The sequence below is a fragment of the Ictidomys tridecemlineatus genome, chromosome 11 (assembly GCF_052094955.1).
Source record: "Ictidomys tridecemlineatus isolate mIctTri1 chromosome 11, mIctTri1.hap1, whole genome shotgun sequence".
Lineage (NCBI taxonomy): Eukaryota > Metazoa > Chordata > Mammalia > Rodentia > Sciuridae > Ictidomys > Ictidomys tridecemlineatus.
Genome location: NC_135487.1, coordinates 7,243,968 through 7,262,661, shown reverse-complemented (window position 1 = coordinate 7,262,661; position 18,694 = coordinate 7,243,968). Strand labels below are relative to the sequence as shown.

The window sequence follows — 18,694 nt, the reverse complement described above, 5'->3', positions numbered from 1 at the left end:
AAATTTAAAATTATGTTTGTGGCTTATATCCTGTTTCTTCCGGACAGTGCTGGTATAGAATAAGAGTTGTCTCCCCTTCTATTTAGCTCTTTTTAGAGGAAAGGGGCAGTTTTTATTATTCTTTGCCTACCTCCCTTCCTCTGATACTTGGCACCATACCATGTACATAGCTACAATAATTGATAACTGATGATGATCAAGAACTTTCCATGTGCCCAGCACTGCTTGAAAACCTTTTTAACATGTATTAACTTATCTAATCCTCACCTCAACCTGTCAGGTACTATGATTCACTTGTTTTAGGTGAGGAAACGGGAATTTTAAGTACCTTCCTCAAGGTATGACTTTGGAATGGACTTCAAACCCAGGCAGTCTAACTCTGCAGCCCATAGTCTCATCCTTTCCAGTGCAGTGCTACTTTAAAACACCAATTGTTGAATGTAGGCTTTCTGAGTTTCTTGGTGAGATCTCCTGACCTTTGTAGAGACCCCAACTGACATGAGATGAGTGGAGATCTCTCTCAAGGCACTAGGGCTGTGAATGAATTTATTGCAGTCATTTATCTGAAATATTGAAGGAAGCTTCTTCCCAAGGAACCTCAGGCAAGATGCTGGGAACCGGGCCTGCTGCCGCCACCACAGCCACCACCACATCTAGCAATGTGAGCGTTCTGCAGCAGTTTGCCAGTGGCCTCAAGAGCCGGAATGAGGAGACCAGGGCCAAGGCTGCCAAGGAACTCCAGCACTATGTCACCATGGAGCTTCGAGAGGTTGGTGGAGATTCTAAGTAAGGATTTTGTTTGGGGAGACCTGCTGCCTCTCCCATGCAGAGAGTGTGCAGATTCCCTGTGGTGGTTGTACATTTCTGTGGTGGTTCATATCTGTGGTCACAGTTCAGGAGTTAGCATAGATTTAGCTGTTTCTCTTTCCTTCCTCCCCAGTGCACGCCAGTCCCTCTGTTCTTTCCTTTTGATAACAGTGATTGGGATGGTTTGCAAAGTTGATCACATGGGGCTTTCTAAATAGAGGACAGACTTGAGGTCAGAGACTTGGAGTCCTGTTCATTCTTGTACCTGGTACAAGAGTAGAGCTTCAGTATGCAGTTGTCACATAAACAGATAAATCATGAGTTTGGTTGCTCTACACTTTAAAACTATGGAAAGGGATAGTTGCTTTGTCTTTGGTTTGAACTATGCCTGGTGCCTCTCAGTTCCTTATCTTGAAATGCCAGCCTGCCACCACCATCACCATCAGAGAAACATTAGAGATTGTTTGTCTTCCTTTGCAGATGAGTCAAGAGGAGTCTACACGCTTCTATGATCAGCTGAACCATCACATCTTTGAATTGGTTTCCAGCTCAGATGCCAATGAGAGGAAAGGTGGCATCTTGGCCATTGGTAAGAACACTCACTTCTACAATTAGGAATAAAGAGCCACTCACCTTCTTGTCCACTACATCCAATATCTACTAGAGGCTTTGTTTCATCTTTGTTTAAAGAATTTTAAGGAACCTCTTTTAGTGCATTAATTCTAGCAGCAGACCTGGGATGAAGGCAAAACAAATATTTTTAGATGTGGAAACTGTCGCAGAACCATTAGTGACTTTTCTAGGACCAGCCAGTTTGCCAGAGATGAGCCTAGAACTAGCTGCTTTTCCATGCCCCAGCGTACCCTTTGCATGCCTTGCTGCTTCAGGAGAGCATGATTTGACATAGTGGGATTCCCAAATGAAAAGTGGAATCAGGTACAGTTAATTAAAGGCAGGTCACTTTCAACTCCCAAGAATTGGTCTTTAATCCTCTGAGGAGTTATTCAGTCTCAGTTTGTTTTCCCTTTTTTCTTGGGAAAATAATTATGTATACTAAAATGAGATCATTTACTTTAAGTTTCTGGCATGGATATCAAATCTGTTGGTTAAAATGAAAATCTGCATCTTGACTATCTAGAAAGTTACTCAGAGTAAATGAATGGTGTCTCTTTCATCCTCCAGTTCAGATCCACATACATTCCTGGCCATCATGTATACCATCATCACCTTTTGCCGTCCTCTTTTTTCCAGCCAGCCTCATAGGAGTAGAAGGCGGGAATGCCACCCGAATTGGCAGATTTGCCAACTATCTTCGGAACCTCCTCCCCTCCAATGACCCAGTTGTCATGGAAATGGCATCCAAGGCCATTGGCCGCCTTGCCATGGCAGGGGATACTTTTACTGCTGAGTATGTGGAGTTTGAGGTGAAGCGAGCCCTGGAATGGCTGGGCGCTGATCGCAATGAGGGCCGGAGACATGCAGCTGTGAGTGCTTGCTGAGGAGTGGTGATGTATTGGACCCTTGTTTCCTCCTGAGAATTGTCCCTTCCTGTGAGCTGGGATAGAGTATGTCTTTGAGAGGATCTAGTAGGGGGTATGGTGGGATCGGAAGGTCACTCAGATGCTTTCCAGGTGGCTCCCCCTTTAGGCGGAGTACTATGTGAAGAGAACATGAATATGCACCCTGGTTTGATTGTTGGCTTTGCCACTTAAGAGCTCCAACTTGACAACCTCTGACCTTTAGTTTCTTCCTCTGTGAAATGAATAATAACATTTGAAATGAAATGAATATTCAACAGGTTTATTCACTCAGTACTTATTTATTGAATGTGCTGTGTTCAGGAATGGTTCTAGGCTGTCAGTGTAGTGGTACAGAAAGCATGAAACACATTTGTCCTTGCAGAGCTTACTTCTGATTGTTACCAGCATTCTGTGTTTCTAAGTAGCCCAGGGGAGTCAACACTGAGGTCTTTGATCAGTTTCATTTTGCCTCCTATGGCCCGAGATTCCTGGCTAGAAGGGTAAAGCTTCTCTTTTCCTTGGGTGTAGAGGCCCTACAGTGACAGGAGACTGTCCCAAGAAAATAAAACTCCTGATACAAATGAGAGTTCTCAGTTTGCCCTTCTCTGCCAGGTCCTGGTTCTCCGTGAGCTGGCCATCAGCGTCCCCACCTTCTTCTTCCAACAAGTGCAACCCTTCTTTGATAACATTTTTGTGGCTGTGTGGGACCCCAAGCAGGCCATCCGTGAGGGAGCAGTTGCGGCTCTTCGTGCCTGTCTGATTCTCACCACCCAGCGGGAGCCAAAGGAGATGCAGAAACCACAGTGGTACCGGGTGAGGAGATGGTGCCCTTCCAGCCACTACCAAAGCACATTTACCTGGCAAATCCCCTGGCCTAAAGAGCAGCAACAGTCCCTGGCCACAGCAAATATCACATCAGTCTTGGCCTTCCATAGTTTCTTATGCTTAGTAGGCATGAGTAGTTACTTTATTATTGCATTGCATTAAAGCACAGATCTGCTAATAGCCACAGTATTATTTTATGCATCATGAAGAATGAAAATTGCCAAATAAACTGATTCAGTGCCTTCTTGTCAAAATTAAAAGATATCTCATTTCAGAGATGTTAGAATATGGAGAAATAAGTGTCTCAGAATTCATGAAATGTGGCTATACTAATTTAGAAGGTGTCCTATGCTGATGGCTGTTGCAAGAGAACTGACTGGTGAGGCAAGTGTGCCAGAAGGAGCTTTGGACATACCAGGAGACCTGGGTTTCATTCTTGACTTTGCTGTGTGACCTTGGACAAACTACTTAATTCCTTTAATCCTGTGGGGGTTTTTTGTTTGTTTATCTAGTAAATAGGGTTGACAGTGGTATCTGCCTAGAGAACTTGTGAGGGTTGAAGCTAAATTAAAGAGACTTCAATAAGTCAGTATGGTTGATTCTGGCACAAGGCACTAGACAGTCACCTTTATACCTCTGAATCCCGGTATAGTTGGGCTGGGTTTGTATTCTTTCTAATTTTGGACACTGGGTTAATCAAGGCATTCTGTCTTGCTATATAGCACACGTTTGAAGAAGCAGAGAAGGGGTTTGATGAAACGTTGGCCAAAGAGAAGGGCATGAATCGGGATGATCGGATCCATGGCGCCTTACTGATCCTCAATGAGCTCGTCCGAATCAGCAGCATGGAGGGAGAGGTGAGAAGCGGCACAAGGGTCCAGGCTCTCACGTGCCCTCTGGGAGCAAGAATCTGGAGAAACAGTAAACAAGATAATTTCAGATAGCAACAACTTCTATGGAACAAAACAAATAGGATAGAAAATAGCAGGGAATGGACTAAGTGAAGATCAGGAAGGGCCCCCTGCAGTGGTGCCTTTCAAGTGTACCAGGCACAAATGAGCCACCTTGTAGCTGGCTGAGGGACTATGTTCCAGGCAGCAGCTGAGTTCCACACATCAGTGAAACAGAAAGAAGTGTGGCTAGTACGTCGTGAACAAGGGGAAAGGAGGGAGGCAGAGGCTGACAGGAAGCAAGACCCAATTAATAGGCCTCTTCATTCCTGGTGAACTTGGCTTTTATTCTCCCCTGTGTCAGGGGGGTTGCATATTGGAGTTGTCACACAGAGAATTTACGTGGTGTCATGCATTTCTAATAACCACTGTCTGTGGGAACAAGCGTGTGGAGAGGGAGGGATGAGAAAGCAGGAGTGAGGTATGTTGGGTTGAGGAGATGGGTTTTAAAGTACAAGGATCTTACTAGGGAAATGGCCTCTGAGGGAAAAAAAAACAACACGTTCCTGATGAGAACAAGAAAGGGAATAGACATTCAGTCTACCGTGAGAAACCATTAGGGAGTCTTCAGAGCAGGCCTGTGACACCCAGGACCAGACCTGCCCTAGCACCCTTGCTGTGTCTTGCCTGGGAGCTGCCTGGGGAAGTGTGGCTAGGCACAGTCTTAGGGATGGATCTCAGAACAGCAGCTCAGGTTCCTTGGTCAGTTAGGTTTTTTGTGGTTGGAGGTCACATTCTCAGCTGCTGTAGGAAGCTATAACAGTAGTCTGGGCAAGCTACATTGGTGGCTCCAACTAGGGGTGGTGGTACAGATACTGAGAAGGTGGGATTCAGGATATATTTGGGAGGTAGAGTTCCATGTTGAGACTTACTGTGAGTATCTGCTGGAATTTCACCCAAGGGCTTCCTGCTTTAATAGACATAATTATTATTTAGAAATAGCTTTGTCTTGGGTATGGGGGCAGACCACACAACAATAGGATGTGTCTGTCACATCCGCACTCCTCTGTAGACTGTGTGATCCAGCAAGTTACTATACTCCTTTAGCCTTATTTTCCTTCCTTTTTTTTTTTTTTTTTTTGTGTGTGTGGTCTTGGGAATGGTATCCAGAGGGCTCTACCACTGAGCTACATTCCCAGCCCTATTTATTTTCTTACTTTGAGACAGTCTTGCCAAATGGCCTCAAACTTGCAATCCTGGCTCTCAATCTCCTCATTTTTAACAGGGGCTCATAGCTTCCTGTGGGACTCCTATGAGGTTTCTGATGACATGTGAAGTGCCCAACACAGCACCTGATATGTAGAGGGCATTCTACAAATAGCAGGACTAGGAGATTTCCCCACTCAAGTTCAACATGGTGCTTTCCACCGTAGTTTAGGCATTTCTAGGATCTTTGTTTCCTCTCAGTATAAGAGGACGATAGCACCTAACACACAAGGTTGTTGTCAGACTTAAGTGAAATAGCTCTTGTGAAGGTGTTTAATTATAAAGTAGTATGCAAACATAAAGGTTCTAATTTCATGATTTGTTCACACATGTAACATATACTAAGTGAGCACCTAATGGATGCCAGCAACATTATGCCCTAAGAGCCAGAACAATGTAGCAGTGAACAATACATTCATTACATTTCTAACAGAGGAAGACAGAGTACCCAAATAAATAAAAATATATTGTGATAAGTGACACGTTAGTGAGCGTTATGGAGACCAGGAGGGAGAGAAGGGAAATAAACAATGCTCAGATGGGTTTTTGAGCACAGTCATGAAGGCGATAAGCAGAAAGCCACTCCAGAGTCAGGGGAAGAGCGTTCCAGGGGACTGAGTCAATTGGTACAAAGGCCCCAGGCAGGAGCGTGCTAGAGCATGTGGGAGCAGCAAATGCCCTAGGGCTGATCAGACCCAGTAGGAGAGAGGTGCTGGGAGATGGGGTCAGAGGAACAGCTGGGGCAGAGTGGGCGCAGATCATGTAGGGTCTTAGGTGTCCACTGAATGGACTTTGTATGCAGTGGGAAGCTACTGGGGATTTTGAGCAGTGGAATGATATTTAACTCATGTATCCAAAGAATCCCTTAGCCACTGTGTTGAGAATGGATTGTTGTAGGGCCAATGTCAAGGGCTAAAGCCAGGCATCCAGTTAAGAGGGAACTGCAGCAATATTAATAGGGTGTTTTTGCAACTCAGACCTCAGTGGGAAGTATAGAAGTGCAAGAAGCAGCTGATATACTCATACATAGGTGGTGAATGGAGAAAGAAGAAAATCATAGTGTTTGGCTTGAGCACCTTGAAGGAGGGGGTTGCTGTATCTGAGCAGGAAGACTGTGATAGGCGAATAAAGTTGGGAGGGAAAGTCAGGGGTTTGTTTTTCAGCATGTTAAGGTTGAGGTGCCTTGAGCATCTGAGTGAGATATCCAGTAGTTTTAGAGAGGGATGTGGGCAGGAGAAGCCGTTTGGGAATTGTCAGCATGCAGATGTCACTTCAAGTCATGAGGCTGGATGAGAAGCACAGAGGAACTAGCACAGTTGGAGAACATGGGGTCTGTGCACTTGAGATCAGTAGATGAAGACCCAAGGTAGTTTGAAAAGAAGCAGCCAGAGAAAGTGGAGAGCACGGAGAGTTTGGGGTCCAGGAAGCCAAGTGAAAAGGGGGTCTGGAGGAGGAGGAAATAACATTGAATCAAATGCTACAAATACGTCACATGAGATAAAGACTGAGAATTGGCCATTAAATTTAGCAGCATAAGAGTCATTGGTGACCTTGATAAGAACAGTGGACAGGATATCTGAACAGTGCACATATGTTTGGAAAAGTTTGGAAGCTTAGAAAACCTTTTCATATTTTCGTCAGTTTGAGCAGTTGGAGGGTGAGTTGTTAAGCAACTAACTCAACTTCACTAGTCAGCTTTTCCATACCTCCTGTGGACCAGGATTCCATGACAGCTACTAGCCTGAGTTTACACCTAGGTTTCTGGGGAGAAGAAAGAGACCAGAACATCCTTAGCAGGGTGCTAATATGAGCTGCCCATCACCTTTGCAGGGGGATCTTTGCTGTGATCTTAGGTCCATAATCACAGCTAAGCAGCCTTCCCAAAACGGGCAGGGAACCCTTAGAGTAAGAGCCCTGGGCAGCTGGTCCCCTATGGCTTCTTTGGTGTTCAATAAGTTCTGCTCTTTCACCTAAAATTGAACAAAATTGGTCCTCTGCAAAGTTGTGGAAGAAGTCATAATCCTAAAGATGAAGAGTGTCCACCCTCTGCTTTGGAGTTATATTTCAGAATTGGGTAAATGCGTTACCCTGTAGGTAGCACGGTGCCCAGGTTGAATACCACTCACAGATAAAGGTGATTTTTTTCCCCCTGTGTGTAGCGTCTAAGAGAAGAGATGGAAGAAATCACACAGCAGCAGCTGGTGCATGATAAGTACTGCAAGGACCTCCTGGGCTTCGGGACAAAGCCTCGCCACATTACCCCCTTCACTAGTTTCCAGGTTGTACAGCCCCAGCAGTCAAATGCCTTGGTGGGGCTGCTGGGGTACAGCTCTCACCAAGGCCTCATGGGATTTGGGGCTTCCCCCAGCCCCGCTAAGTCCACCCTGGTGGAGAGTCGGTGCTGCAGAGACTTGATGGAGGAAAAGTTCGATCAGGTAAGTGGTGAGAGGTCCTCTCCCTCTTCTTCTCAGCTCCATGCCTCACTTTCTTCTGCCAACCCCTTATGCTTCCTCTCTCAGGTGTGCCAGTGGGTGCTGAAATGCAGAAATAGCAAGAACTCGCTGATCCAAATGACAATCCTTAACTTGTTGCCCCGCTTGGCCGCATTCCGACCTTCTGCCTTCACAGGTAAGGCTGTCCGTGGAAGACGTCATTGCCCATCTCAGGAAAAGCAAACAGAGGAGAGGTGATTCCCAAGTGTTATGTCTGCTTATCACTGGAAACAACGCTAGTGCAGGGGCTAGTGTCTGGTATCTTTGCCTCATGTCCAGTTTTCTGGTAATGTCTGAGGCAGCAGATACAGGAATAGTCAGAATGTGTAGGCAGAGAGGCAGCTCTAGGGCTAGGCAAGTTCCCACATGTGGAAGCCAACAATCCCTGAACTGACTTAAAGGAAACCAAAAGAAGGGCAGTTTCAGGTAATACCATGCAGTAGCAGCATGTCTGTGAGACAGGAAGGGGCTTGGTTACCTTCCTGCTTATGCCTCCAAGGTGGTCACTGAGCTGCCTCACTACTCTCAGAAAAAAAGGACTAGATGTTTCAAAGGCAGGTTCCACAGGCCATAGGCTGTGGGTGTCCATGCTCCTGACTGTCCCTCAGTGGACAGTGTGGATTTCTGGCTATGACTTCTGGCCCAGCTCAGATACTGGCTCCTGTGGGAGGCCTTCCTGAATCGCTGCAGCTGGAAATGTTACGTTCCTTTTCCATTATATCCCTTAGCAATACATAGGCTTTAGCCTTAGACCTGGGTGGATCCTGCCTTAGACTTAACTGTGAGCTTTTGGACAGTTTATTTCAACTTCCTGGGCCTCCACTCCCTGGCTTATAAAATTCGAATAACAATCCTTGCCTCCCAAGATAAACAGCATGAGTGTCTGAGCCCCTACTACAGTGCCTGGCAGAACAAGCTTCAATAATGGAAGCCATTATTATATTAATTACTGCCTCCTTGAGCTACTTCTAGTCCATTTTGGAAAGATGGTAGAAGTGCACAGATAATAACACTCCAGTGCCTTGCCTTACTTCCTAGGGACTTAGTGAGTGTGAATCCAGCTCAGATATCTTTGCACTTCACCGTGGTTCATGTTGCCTATGCTTAGTAAGCATTCAGGACCAGGGGAAGGCCACCTGACCCTCAGCCTCTCTGTCCCAGCATAGACTTATATGCTGCCCAACCCAAATGAAACTGTAGGAAAAGTCTAGCTACCAAGGTAATATATAGGCTGTGTAAGTAGAACATGTTAGATCATGATGAAACAGTCACATAAAAATCACTGAACCAGAGAAGTGATAAAATGAAAATCACCTGTGTTTTCTTGGTTTTCTGTTCTTCCCACCTGACATCTGCATCCAGAAGTTCTTCTCTCTCTTAATGACCAGACACACTCCTGCTCAGTAGAGTTTTAAATGATCTTGGGTTCAGAGTCTACTTTAGAAGAAACTAATAACTAGGCCAAATTTGATCAAAGTCTGGCATGTTGTAGAATCAGTTATCCTGGTATGTTCAAAATATTGCCTAGCAGCAGAATTCAAAGACTCATAGGGCCTCTGGTTTATTCTTTTGATGTGGGTTTGTTGTTTTATTAAATAATACCCAAAATATGTCAGTGAAATTCAGTCCGGGCATTCCTCATTGCGTAAGTGCCACCTGTTTAAAACTTACAGTTGAGAAGTCATTGCTTGAAAACTCTGATGGTAAAAGCTTCAGAACTATAAAAGTACTCACCTTAAGACCAGGTTGGAATCTCTTCAGTGTCAGACACCTAATCTCTTAGGGTGCTGCATCTGGAAAAGGAAATTATACTCTTAATTTAAGCTCATTTCCTGTTAAAATGCTGCCCCTGTATGTAAAGGGACAGTTTCCACATTGGTTTGGTCTGATTTGAAGGCTCTGTCAGCTTCGTCTTCTGTTTTGAACCTTCAGCATTTGTCCTTGATATTACTTCTCCCACAGTAGCTGTGGGAGAAGACGTTTCTTTTTAGAGGAAATGCGTGACATGTCCATGCAGTATGGGAGCCTGGTGCGCTGACTGAAGGTGATTCTGGCAGCCCTTGGTCCCTTTGCCTTCTTGGTGGATATGTGGTCTTGCCTTGTCTGCCGTCATGTGTGCACCTGGTGCTCACAGTCAGGGTCAGCCTCAGTGGGAGAACCGGAAGAGAGGCAAGAACCAGAAATTTTAGTCTTCAGAGGGAACACGGCACTTCAGCTTCACTTACCCAAGAATCACATACCTTTGCATGTAAACTTTATGAAATTTTAAACTTCAGTTTTTTATAAACTTAATGAAAACACACGTGACTTTTCAAATTGTAAACTAAAATTTATTCTATTCCATATGATTGTAGCAAAATTGCTAAGTAATAACAAAGGATTTCCAGGCCAAAGCTGAGTGAAATAGCCTGCTAAAATTGCAAATAATATTGAGTATAATTTTTAAATTTCAATAAAATATAAAATAATTTAGATGGAGAAATTATGTGATACTGTTTTGGAGACCCCCCCTTTTTTTTTCTTTACAATTAAAAGGAAAAACAAGGCTGGCATGATGGTACATGCCTATAATCCCAGCAGCTTCGGAGGCTGAGACAGGAGGATCATGAGTTCAAAGCCAGCCTCACCAACTTAGCAAGGTCCTAAGCAACTCAGTGAGATTCTATCTCTAAATAAGATATTTAAAAAGGGAGTAGGGATGTGGCTCAGTGGTTGAGTGCCCCTGAGTTCAACTCCGGTAGCCTCCGCACACACACACGTAAAGGAAAACATCTTCTATTTCTAATATTTCTAAAAAATGTGTTTGTGGTTTGATTATCAAGCATAAGCTTCCTCTCAGATATGCCCTCTAAATTCCAGCAGTTTTTCCTAATTGATTCTTAAACATGAGTACTCTCTGGGAACTCTGACTTGCACATGTAGACCTCTGACCTTGAGCCATCCACTCTTGTGTTTTCTGTGTGCAGATACCCAGTACCTCCAAGATACCATGAACCACGTCCTGAGCTGTGTCAAGAAGGAGAAGGAACGTACAGCTGCCTTCCAGGCCCTGGGGCTGCTTTCTGTGGCCGTGAGGTCTGAGTTTAAAGTCTACTTGCCTCGGGTGCTGGACATCATCCGAGCAGCCCTGCCGCCCAAGGACTTTGCCCATAAGTAAGCATCTCTGTGATGATTTTACCTTCAGCACTTTTTGGTTGGGAAACAAGGATGCTTCATCCCAGGTCCACAGAGCTTAAGTCCATTCCATACATCATTTCACTGCAGGGAATTGCAGATTATATTAAAAAATAGCCCTTTCTTAGTGGAATTCTAACCTTTTCCAAGTGAAATGACATATATGTAAATAATTGAAGAAGTTGAATATCCTGAGAACATGTTACTTGCCAACATTGTTTTCTATATTACTATTTACAAATTATCTGACTTGGCTTTGCCCATGGCATTCAGAGGTCTTATTTTGATAGAAGAACTAAAGTGAGAAGTCCTTGAGTAGAACTGAAGAGAAACAGTATCTTTTTCCTTATCACTAAAAGAACCTCCTGTGAATAAAATACTAGCAAAACTTTCAGCACCCTACCACATTGAAGCGCCATGGTCCCTTGGCTAAGGCCGAGGAGTCAGTGTTAATAGGGTTGTGTCTCTTCCCTTTATTTTTGGCAAGGATTGTTCTGGTGAATTATTAAGTTCCACTCATTCCCAAGCCCAGTTTTCTCATCACAGGGAAAAGAACTTCTTTCGATATGATGGCTATCCCTGCCCTCTGGTCTGAAGGAGAACACACTGTACAGTTTGCTTTCTGAATAGGTACCTTGGTCAGCACCCACATGATGCCTCTGAATGTAGATAAGGGGCTCCTTCCTTGAGGTGCTTAAATGCCCTCTGCTGGATTGTTGTCATAAATGTTAGTCCACAGTGACTACGATGTGATGGGCCTCCTCAAATTGTGAGCAAACAACCTGCACACCCATGTGTGGTGGCCCTGCCTGAGTAACTTGCCCTCACCACGAAGTGCTTTTGAGGTGGGACGTCACAAAATGTCATTGTGCTGAACTAGCCACTCTTTCTCTGCAGGAGGCAGAAAGCAATGCAGGTGGATGCCACAGTGTTCACGTGCATCAGCATGCTGGCACGAGCAATGGGACCAGGCATCCAGCAGGACATCAAGGAGTTGTTGGAGCCCATGCTGGCAGTGGGGCTGAGGTAGGTGTCGGAAACTTGAGCCCTTCCTGCCTTAGTTAGCGAGAGGCCTGGCTCAGGGCATCAGGACTTCACTGGAAAGACACAGCATGATTGTTGCATATTGGTTTGGATAAGCAGGAGTGCTCAGATTAGACACGGGCTAGTTTGGATTCTAGTTTGACTAGAGTTGAATCACTAGCTAGCTAAGCAATCTTGATTAAGTTACTTATTTGAGCCTCTGTTTTCTCATCTGAAAAATGAATATAGTAGTAGTTACTATTGTGCAGGGTGGTTGTGGGGATTGAGTCAATAGAGTTCATAATGGCCATTCTTAACACCCTACCTGGCTTATCGGAACCACTCAGTAAATATTTGTAGCTGTTGTTTTAAGTTATTGAGCAAATTGGATAAGCTCTCTCTTTACTTTTCTTCATCTATAAAATAAGGATGATGTCTTAATCTCCTTCCCCATTTGCTTATTGAGACTTGGTCTTCTGTGATGGCTGAATTATTTTAACAAGTTCTCCTGTGATGAAGACCAGAAACCCATAGATTTTTCTGAAATCTAAGACCAGGCCAAGAGAATTCAGCACATTTACTCTATTTTATAACATCCTTTCTACTTGGAGACCAACCAGTGATGGGGCCTGATCCCCTGGCTTGGCAGGAAGGGCTGTTTCTACCATAGAACGTCATGTGCCCAACCCCTTATTACTGGTTTCCTTCCCCTCAGCCCTGCTCTCACTGCTGTGCTCTATGACCTGAGCCGCCAGATTCCACAACTGAAGAAGGACATTCAGGACGGGCTACTGAAGATGTTATCTCTGGTTCTTATGCACAAACCCCTCCGGCACCCGGGCATGCCCAAGGGCCTGGCTCATCAGCTGGCCTCTCCTGGCCTCACCACCCTCCCTGAGGCCAGTGATGTGGGCAGCATCACTCTTGCCCTCCGAACCCTTGGAAGCTTTGAGTTTGAAGGTAAGAAATGCAGTGGCTCTTGCCCAGGCAAGGATTGATGCCAGGAATCTAAGAAAGGGATAAAGCTGCCTATCATTCATGGATTTTGCCAAGGTCTTCCACTTGCTGATTCTGTAGCAGCTTCTCCTTCCCAGGATCTGTCCATGTACCATTAATACTTACTGTTTGCTTCTTTGTCCCATACTGTGTTGGGGGGTAGATTGATCCAAGGAAATAATGCTTAAGAAATGGAAAAGTCAGAGATGGAACCCCTTACCTCCTCACCTTCCCACTTCCACGGAACTGAAATATTTATGCTTGAAAATGTATGAGCAGGGGCTTTAGGTGTTTGTTCCTGTGGTAGTATGATTTCCAAGAATGCTGTACTATGTAGTTCAGTTTGGAATTCGAAGCTGCAGATAAATCCACATTCAAAATCTAGAGAGAGAGATTTTTGGAGGAAAAATGGATACTTTCAAAATTTCAGATCATGTAGGGAAGGCTTATCAGGGCTATAGGGAGACAAGGAGTATAGAAAACCTAAGTCCCCTGTCTTGAGACTAATGGCCAGCTGTGGCTTCCCATCATGGCTCTCCCATGTAACATTCACTGACACCCACCATAATTTCTTTCTAATGAATAAAATGGGCTGAATTTAAACCTAGCCTATTCCCTTTTTGATGTTCAAATCTGGGAACTAAGTAGACAAGATAATCTTGATCAAAATGGCTTTGCCCCCTCTGGAAGTGGAAGAGTTTGGGTCAGAATATTTTTTGGAAGGACTACAGGAAGGATTAGAGCTGGGGCACCTTCTCTCTCCTTCTCCACCTCTCCTGCCTTTCTGCTGACTGGAAACCAGGGAAAAGTTCTGAGCCAGGCTTATTGATTAACACCTTGTGCAACATGAAATGAGTCGCTACAAAATGGAAAGTGCAGCTAACAAATTGCAGACCTACCTGTCAAAGTAGCAGTGCTTACTCTATTTTCTGTCGGCTTTTGTATCCAGGCCACTCCCTGACCCAGTTTGTCCGTCACTGTGCGGATCATTTCCTGAACAGTGAGCACAAGGAGATCCGCATGGAAGCTGCCCGCACCTGCTCCCGCCTGCTCACGCCCTCCATCCACCTCGTCAGTGGCCATGCTCACGTGGTCAGCCAGACTGCTGTGCAGGTGGTGGCAGATGTGCTCAGCAAACTGCTCGTGGTTGGAATCACAGATCCTGGTAAAGTTTACAGATAAAAGCAGTCTGGGAGATTCAAAAGCTAGGGCAGTTGGAAGTTGCTGGTTTTATTACATGGCCTCTCTGGAGAGCTGCAGCAGGTGATGTTCAGATTTTTCCCTGTGAAGGCATAAGGCTTGGCTGTTACAGCCTGTTGATATAAGATAATCTGCCTTTGATTCCTTTACTCCTAAGGAGAGAAAAGAATAGCAGTAGGTTAGATGAGAGCAGGTTGTCCAGAGTCCACCCCCTAGGCTGATGGCAGTGGAAGTAGAAGCTGGAAAATGGGATGGTGAAGAGGGGTTCAAAGGCTTAATTACTCTTGCAGACCCTGACATCCGCTACTGCGTCTTGGCATCCCTGGATGAGCGCTTTGATGCACACCTCGCCCAGGCAGAGAATTTGCAGGCCCTGTTTGTGGCCCTAAATGACCAGGTGTTTGAGATCCGGGAGCTGGCCATCTGCACTGTGGGCCGACTCAGTAGCATGAACCCTGCCTTCGTCATGCCTTTCCTGCGAAAGATGCTCATCCAGGTAATGGGGGTGACAGACTTACAGGCAGTGGAGAGTGAGAGCTGCTTAGGGAAGAAGCATGGAGGACAAAGAGGGGGAAAAGTGGAGATAACTGGTAAAGCCACATTTGACTCAGGAGTTCCTTGTTTCCTAGCTTCATTATTATAATTCTAGTGCTTTTTACCTCATGAGCCTCTTGTCAGTGTGACTCCAGAATGCATCTTAGTCCCAGGATAATCTCTCATGTGGCTCTTTCTTCCTGGCAGTCATTAGTGATCTCCTGTCTCGGTGCTCTTCATGCACTCATCTACTGCTGCTGGTAGAGTCCTCTGGTACCTTCCCGTCTGTTCTACAACTTTTCTTGCTGATGCCAGGTCAAGCACAGAGGTCATTGTTCTTAAAAATAACATGTGGGCATGGTTCCAACACCTTTTCAGTGGCCATTGCCTTTGGACTGGGGATCCCTGGCTTTTATTCTTAAATAATGTGAGTTGCTAAGCTACACAGCTTAGACTACAGCCTACAGGAGTTTCAGGCTGGCATAGCTACTAGATCAGGTAGAATTTTCAATTCCTACTGAAACCTGGCTCTTCAAATTTTTTAAAAAATATTTTTAGTCGTAGATGGATACAATGCCTTTATTTTGTTTATTTAGTTTTTTCTTTTTTTTTTTTTAATGTGGTGCTGTGCATTAAACCCAGTACTTCACTCATGTTAGACAAGCACTCTACTACTGAGCCACAACCCTGGCCCGTGGCTTTTCAATTTTTGTCTTCAGTTACCAAGGAAGCTCTCTGTGAGTGATACTTAGTCCAGTCCTTCCTGCCCCAAATTACTTCCACCTACCTCTTCCCGGTCTTTTATGTCACTCACCCAGTCATTTCCTACCTCCCACCTTCACCCTGTCCCCACCTCGCCCTCTGCTTCCTGATCCTACCCCAGGCTTCTTTTGAAATGTTTGCATTTTGTAACATACAAAGGACTTAAACAGAAAATCATTAATATATGTTACTCTAGACCCTGGAGAAATGTCATTTATTCACAGTTTGTCATGATTTGTCACTTTTACAACCACAGTAAAAGGGGTTGTAAATTATATCATCAATCAATGAATTAGGAAATTGTAATTATGTTGGCACCTCTGTGTTTAGCCTAGTGATTTATCCCTTTAACTGCTGCCCTTGTTAGGATTGCCTGTCATGTTAAGTCTTTGTAAGATACTAAAGCTTTGGAAGGAAAAGAAGTCGTTGCTGAGCCTGCCAGCTTGTATTGCATTCAGCAAGTTTGGAAATATCTCCTAATGAGAAAATAGCATGTTGTTCATTCAGCAAGACTTTTTGAAGCACCTGCTGTATCCTGGGTCCTACTGGATTCTGGCAGGATATCTGTGAGCCACCCAATCATGGCTTCTGCCCTCTTGAGACTAACAGTTCTCAGGCCATCTCAGTTTTCTCATATTGGAGAATGGGAAGCTCTATTGAATGAAGGTACTGATTTTAACCCTTAAAGATTCAAAATTTTAAAACTACATGTTTGTTTGTTTGTTTGTTTGTTTTTAACTTCAGTATAGATTTTCCAAAATTAAATTGTACGTGTTCATGCTTGGTCAGTGCTAGCTTTTTCTTAAGATCTTGGTCATCAGGTTGCAACAAGCTCCCTGGCTCCACTCTGCCCTGCCCACAGGGTTGTGCTTTGCTCCTCAGGGCACATTTCCTTGAGCCGGCCATCTCTTTTTGTTGTCATGGGTCTGTTCTTGGTATCTCCATTTTCTGCTGCTGTCTGCTGTGACTGGGGAAAAAACAGGCTGTCATGGGGATCCAGAGATCGGGTTATTAAATCAATAACCTCAGACAGAGAGATTCTTCTGGGTAGTAGAGTTAACCAGGGCTTTGATATTTCTTTCCTCACTGCTCAGAGATTTCCTTCTGACAACTTCAGCTATCCATAAGTCAGTCTGTATCAAGTTGTAGCCACCTGTACTGCTGTGAGCATGATGTTCTGGTGCCTTGTGTTTTAAGGATGTCAGTGAGAACAAACATGTCACTTCTATTCAGTAAGGCTCAAGGGGGTCCCATTGATGTAATTTCTAACTCTTGGGTTTATTTAGATGTGCTTAAGACAGATAGGGAATATTAACATTTCTCTCATCATCATAAGCTAATCTGTTCTTTGATTCCTTTGTCATTATTTATAGGCCTTTTTACTGATTTACTTTTTAGACAAAGATCTTTTTCCCAGGGAGCCCTCTCTTCAGTCCTTGTTTCTGCAAACCCTAATCACAGCTCTGTCTGCTGCACTGTTAAGAGAGGACTGTGGGACTTAAGTACTGTGATGGAAGGAGCAGGGGCAGCATTCAAATCGTGTTTCTCCTGTCGTAGCTGTATCCCAAGGCTACTATGTCAGCTGCAGAGAAGTCCTTTGTTGGGTATCTGGCAGTGATTTAATCCACCGTGGAGACCTGGTTTCTTTCTCCCCTGCCCTGCCACATTTTCCCTAGTAATGCACAGTTCTTCTCTGTAATGTCCTCTACCATAGTAAGCCTTTCTTTCCCACAGATTTTGACAGAGCTGGAGCACAGCGGCATTGGGAGAATCAAAGAGCAGAGTGCCCGCATGCTGGGGCACCTGGTCTCCAATGCCCCCCGACTCATCCGCCCCTACATGGAGCCTATTCTGAAGGTAATGCACAAGAGACAGCAAGATAGGCACTTCTCCTGATTGGGATAGCGTGGGAGTATTTTGGTGCTCGCTGGTACACTGAACAAAGGAGATCATGTCATTGTTCCCAGACTTGGGGACAAGGACCACTCAAGTATCTTCAGTTAAAGAGTACCAAGAATCTCACCAGTTATAGAAAAATTCTCATTTTATAAGGTATAAGATATGATGCTTCAGGTACCTCATCAAATGTGCTTGGAAAGGAGTTGGACAGCTACCTGAAATAGTCCCCCCAACATGAAGAAAAATGAGATTTAAAACTTGAAACAACCTTCAAATATGAATGCATTAGAGTTATGTGAAGTTTTTCTTTTGTTTTATTCTTGTTTTGTTTTGCTTTTGTGGTGCTGGGGATTGAACCCAGGGCCTTGTGCATGCGGGGCAAACACTCTACCAACTGAGCTATATCTGCAATCCTGTTTTGTTTCATTCTTTTTCTTTTAATAATACCTGTTCATCTGGATAAATAATCAGAGAAAGAGCTGAGAGGAGACATGGAGATGTTTTTAAATCATGGTGTTTCCCAGCTTTCTCAGATGTTAGACTTGTACCTGATAAGGAGAAAAGTTAGGGAATCCAAAGAAAAGTTGGGAATCCAAAAGATCCTAGATTCATAAAGCCTAGACATAATTTGAAATGATCTCTTGGGTGAATTTTACTTATGTAAAAAAAATATATATATATTTCTTTTAGATTCTATCTTGTAATCATAATTTCCTACCTTCTTTCTATAGGCTTTAATTTTGAAACTGAAAGATCCGGACCCTGATCCAAACCCAGGGGTGATCAATAACGTCTTGGCCACTATAGGAGAATTGGCTCAGGTGAGATGACAACCACTTTTTTTACACTGTGGAAGGGAATTCCTTAACCTCTGAGGAAGTTAAAATCCTTTTTAATGTGTAATTTCTACTACCCTCTTTATTTTGCAGGTCAGTGGCCTAGAAATGAGGAAGTGGGTGGATGAACTTTTTATCATCATCATGGACATGCTCCAGGACTCCTCTCTGTTGGCCAAAAGGCAGGTGAGCACTACACTTCCTGTGGGAGCAGGGAAGACACCCCCCCCCTCCAGCCGGGGCCAGTGACCTTGCTTCTCTTTATTCACCTCCATTTCTCCATCCAGTGCCTACCTAGCACAGAATTGGATATAGAATAGACATTTGATGATATTTGTTGAGTAACTAAAAATTCTTGAAAAATACTTGGAGCTAGAATTACGGTCATCCTGGCCTGTAGCCCCTTTCAGCATTAGAGATGAGCAGCACCATTTCCCCTGTGCCAAGGAGAATGTAGCTCTGTTATCAGA

General features: G+C 44.4%; 1 protein-coding gene across 1 annotated transcript in view; it reads left to right on the top strand.

The window, feature by feature from the left end:
• Mtor (mechanistic target of rapamycin kinase) overlaps positions 1-18,694 on the top strand; it is a 123,897-nt gene that overhangs the window by 2,269 nt on the left and 102,934 nt on the right. Inside the window, exons 2-16 of the mRNA XM_005317451.5 lie at positions 594-769; positions 1,288-1,396; positions 2,059-2,291; positions 2,940-3,140; positions 3,875-4,009; positions 7,468-7,743; positions 7,828-7,936; positions 10,767-10,953; positions 11,872-12,000; positions 12,713-12,957; positions 13,943-14,158; positions 14,484-14,689; positions 17,224-17,346; positions 18,120-18,209; positions 18,318-18,410. Coding sequence (XP_005317508.1) covers positions 608-769; positions 1,288-1,396; positions 2,059-2,291; positions 2,940-3,140; positions 3,875-4,009; positions 7,468-7,743; positions 7,828-7,936; positions 10,767-10,953; positions 11,872-12,000; positions 12,713-12,957; positions 13,943-14,158; positions 14,484-14,689; positions 17,224-17,346; positions 18,120-18,209; positions 18,318-18,410 — 2,514 coding nt within the window. The 5' untranslated portion in view covers positions 594-607. The remainder of the gene's footprint in view (positions 1-593; positions 770-1,287; positions 1,397-2,058; positions 2,292-2,939; positions 3,141-3,874; positions 4,010-7,467; positions 7,744-7,827; positions 7,937-10,766; positions 10,954-11,871; positions 12,001-12,712; positions 12,958-13,942; positions 14,159-14,483; positions 14,690-17,223; positions 17,347-18,119; positions 18,210-18,317; positions 18,411-18,694) is intronic.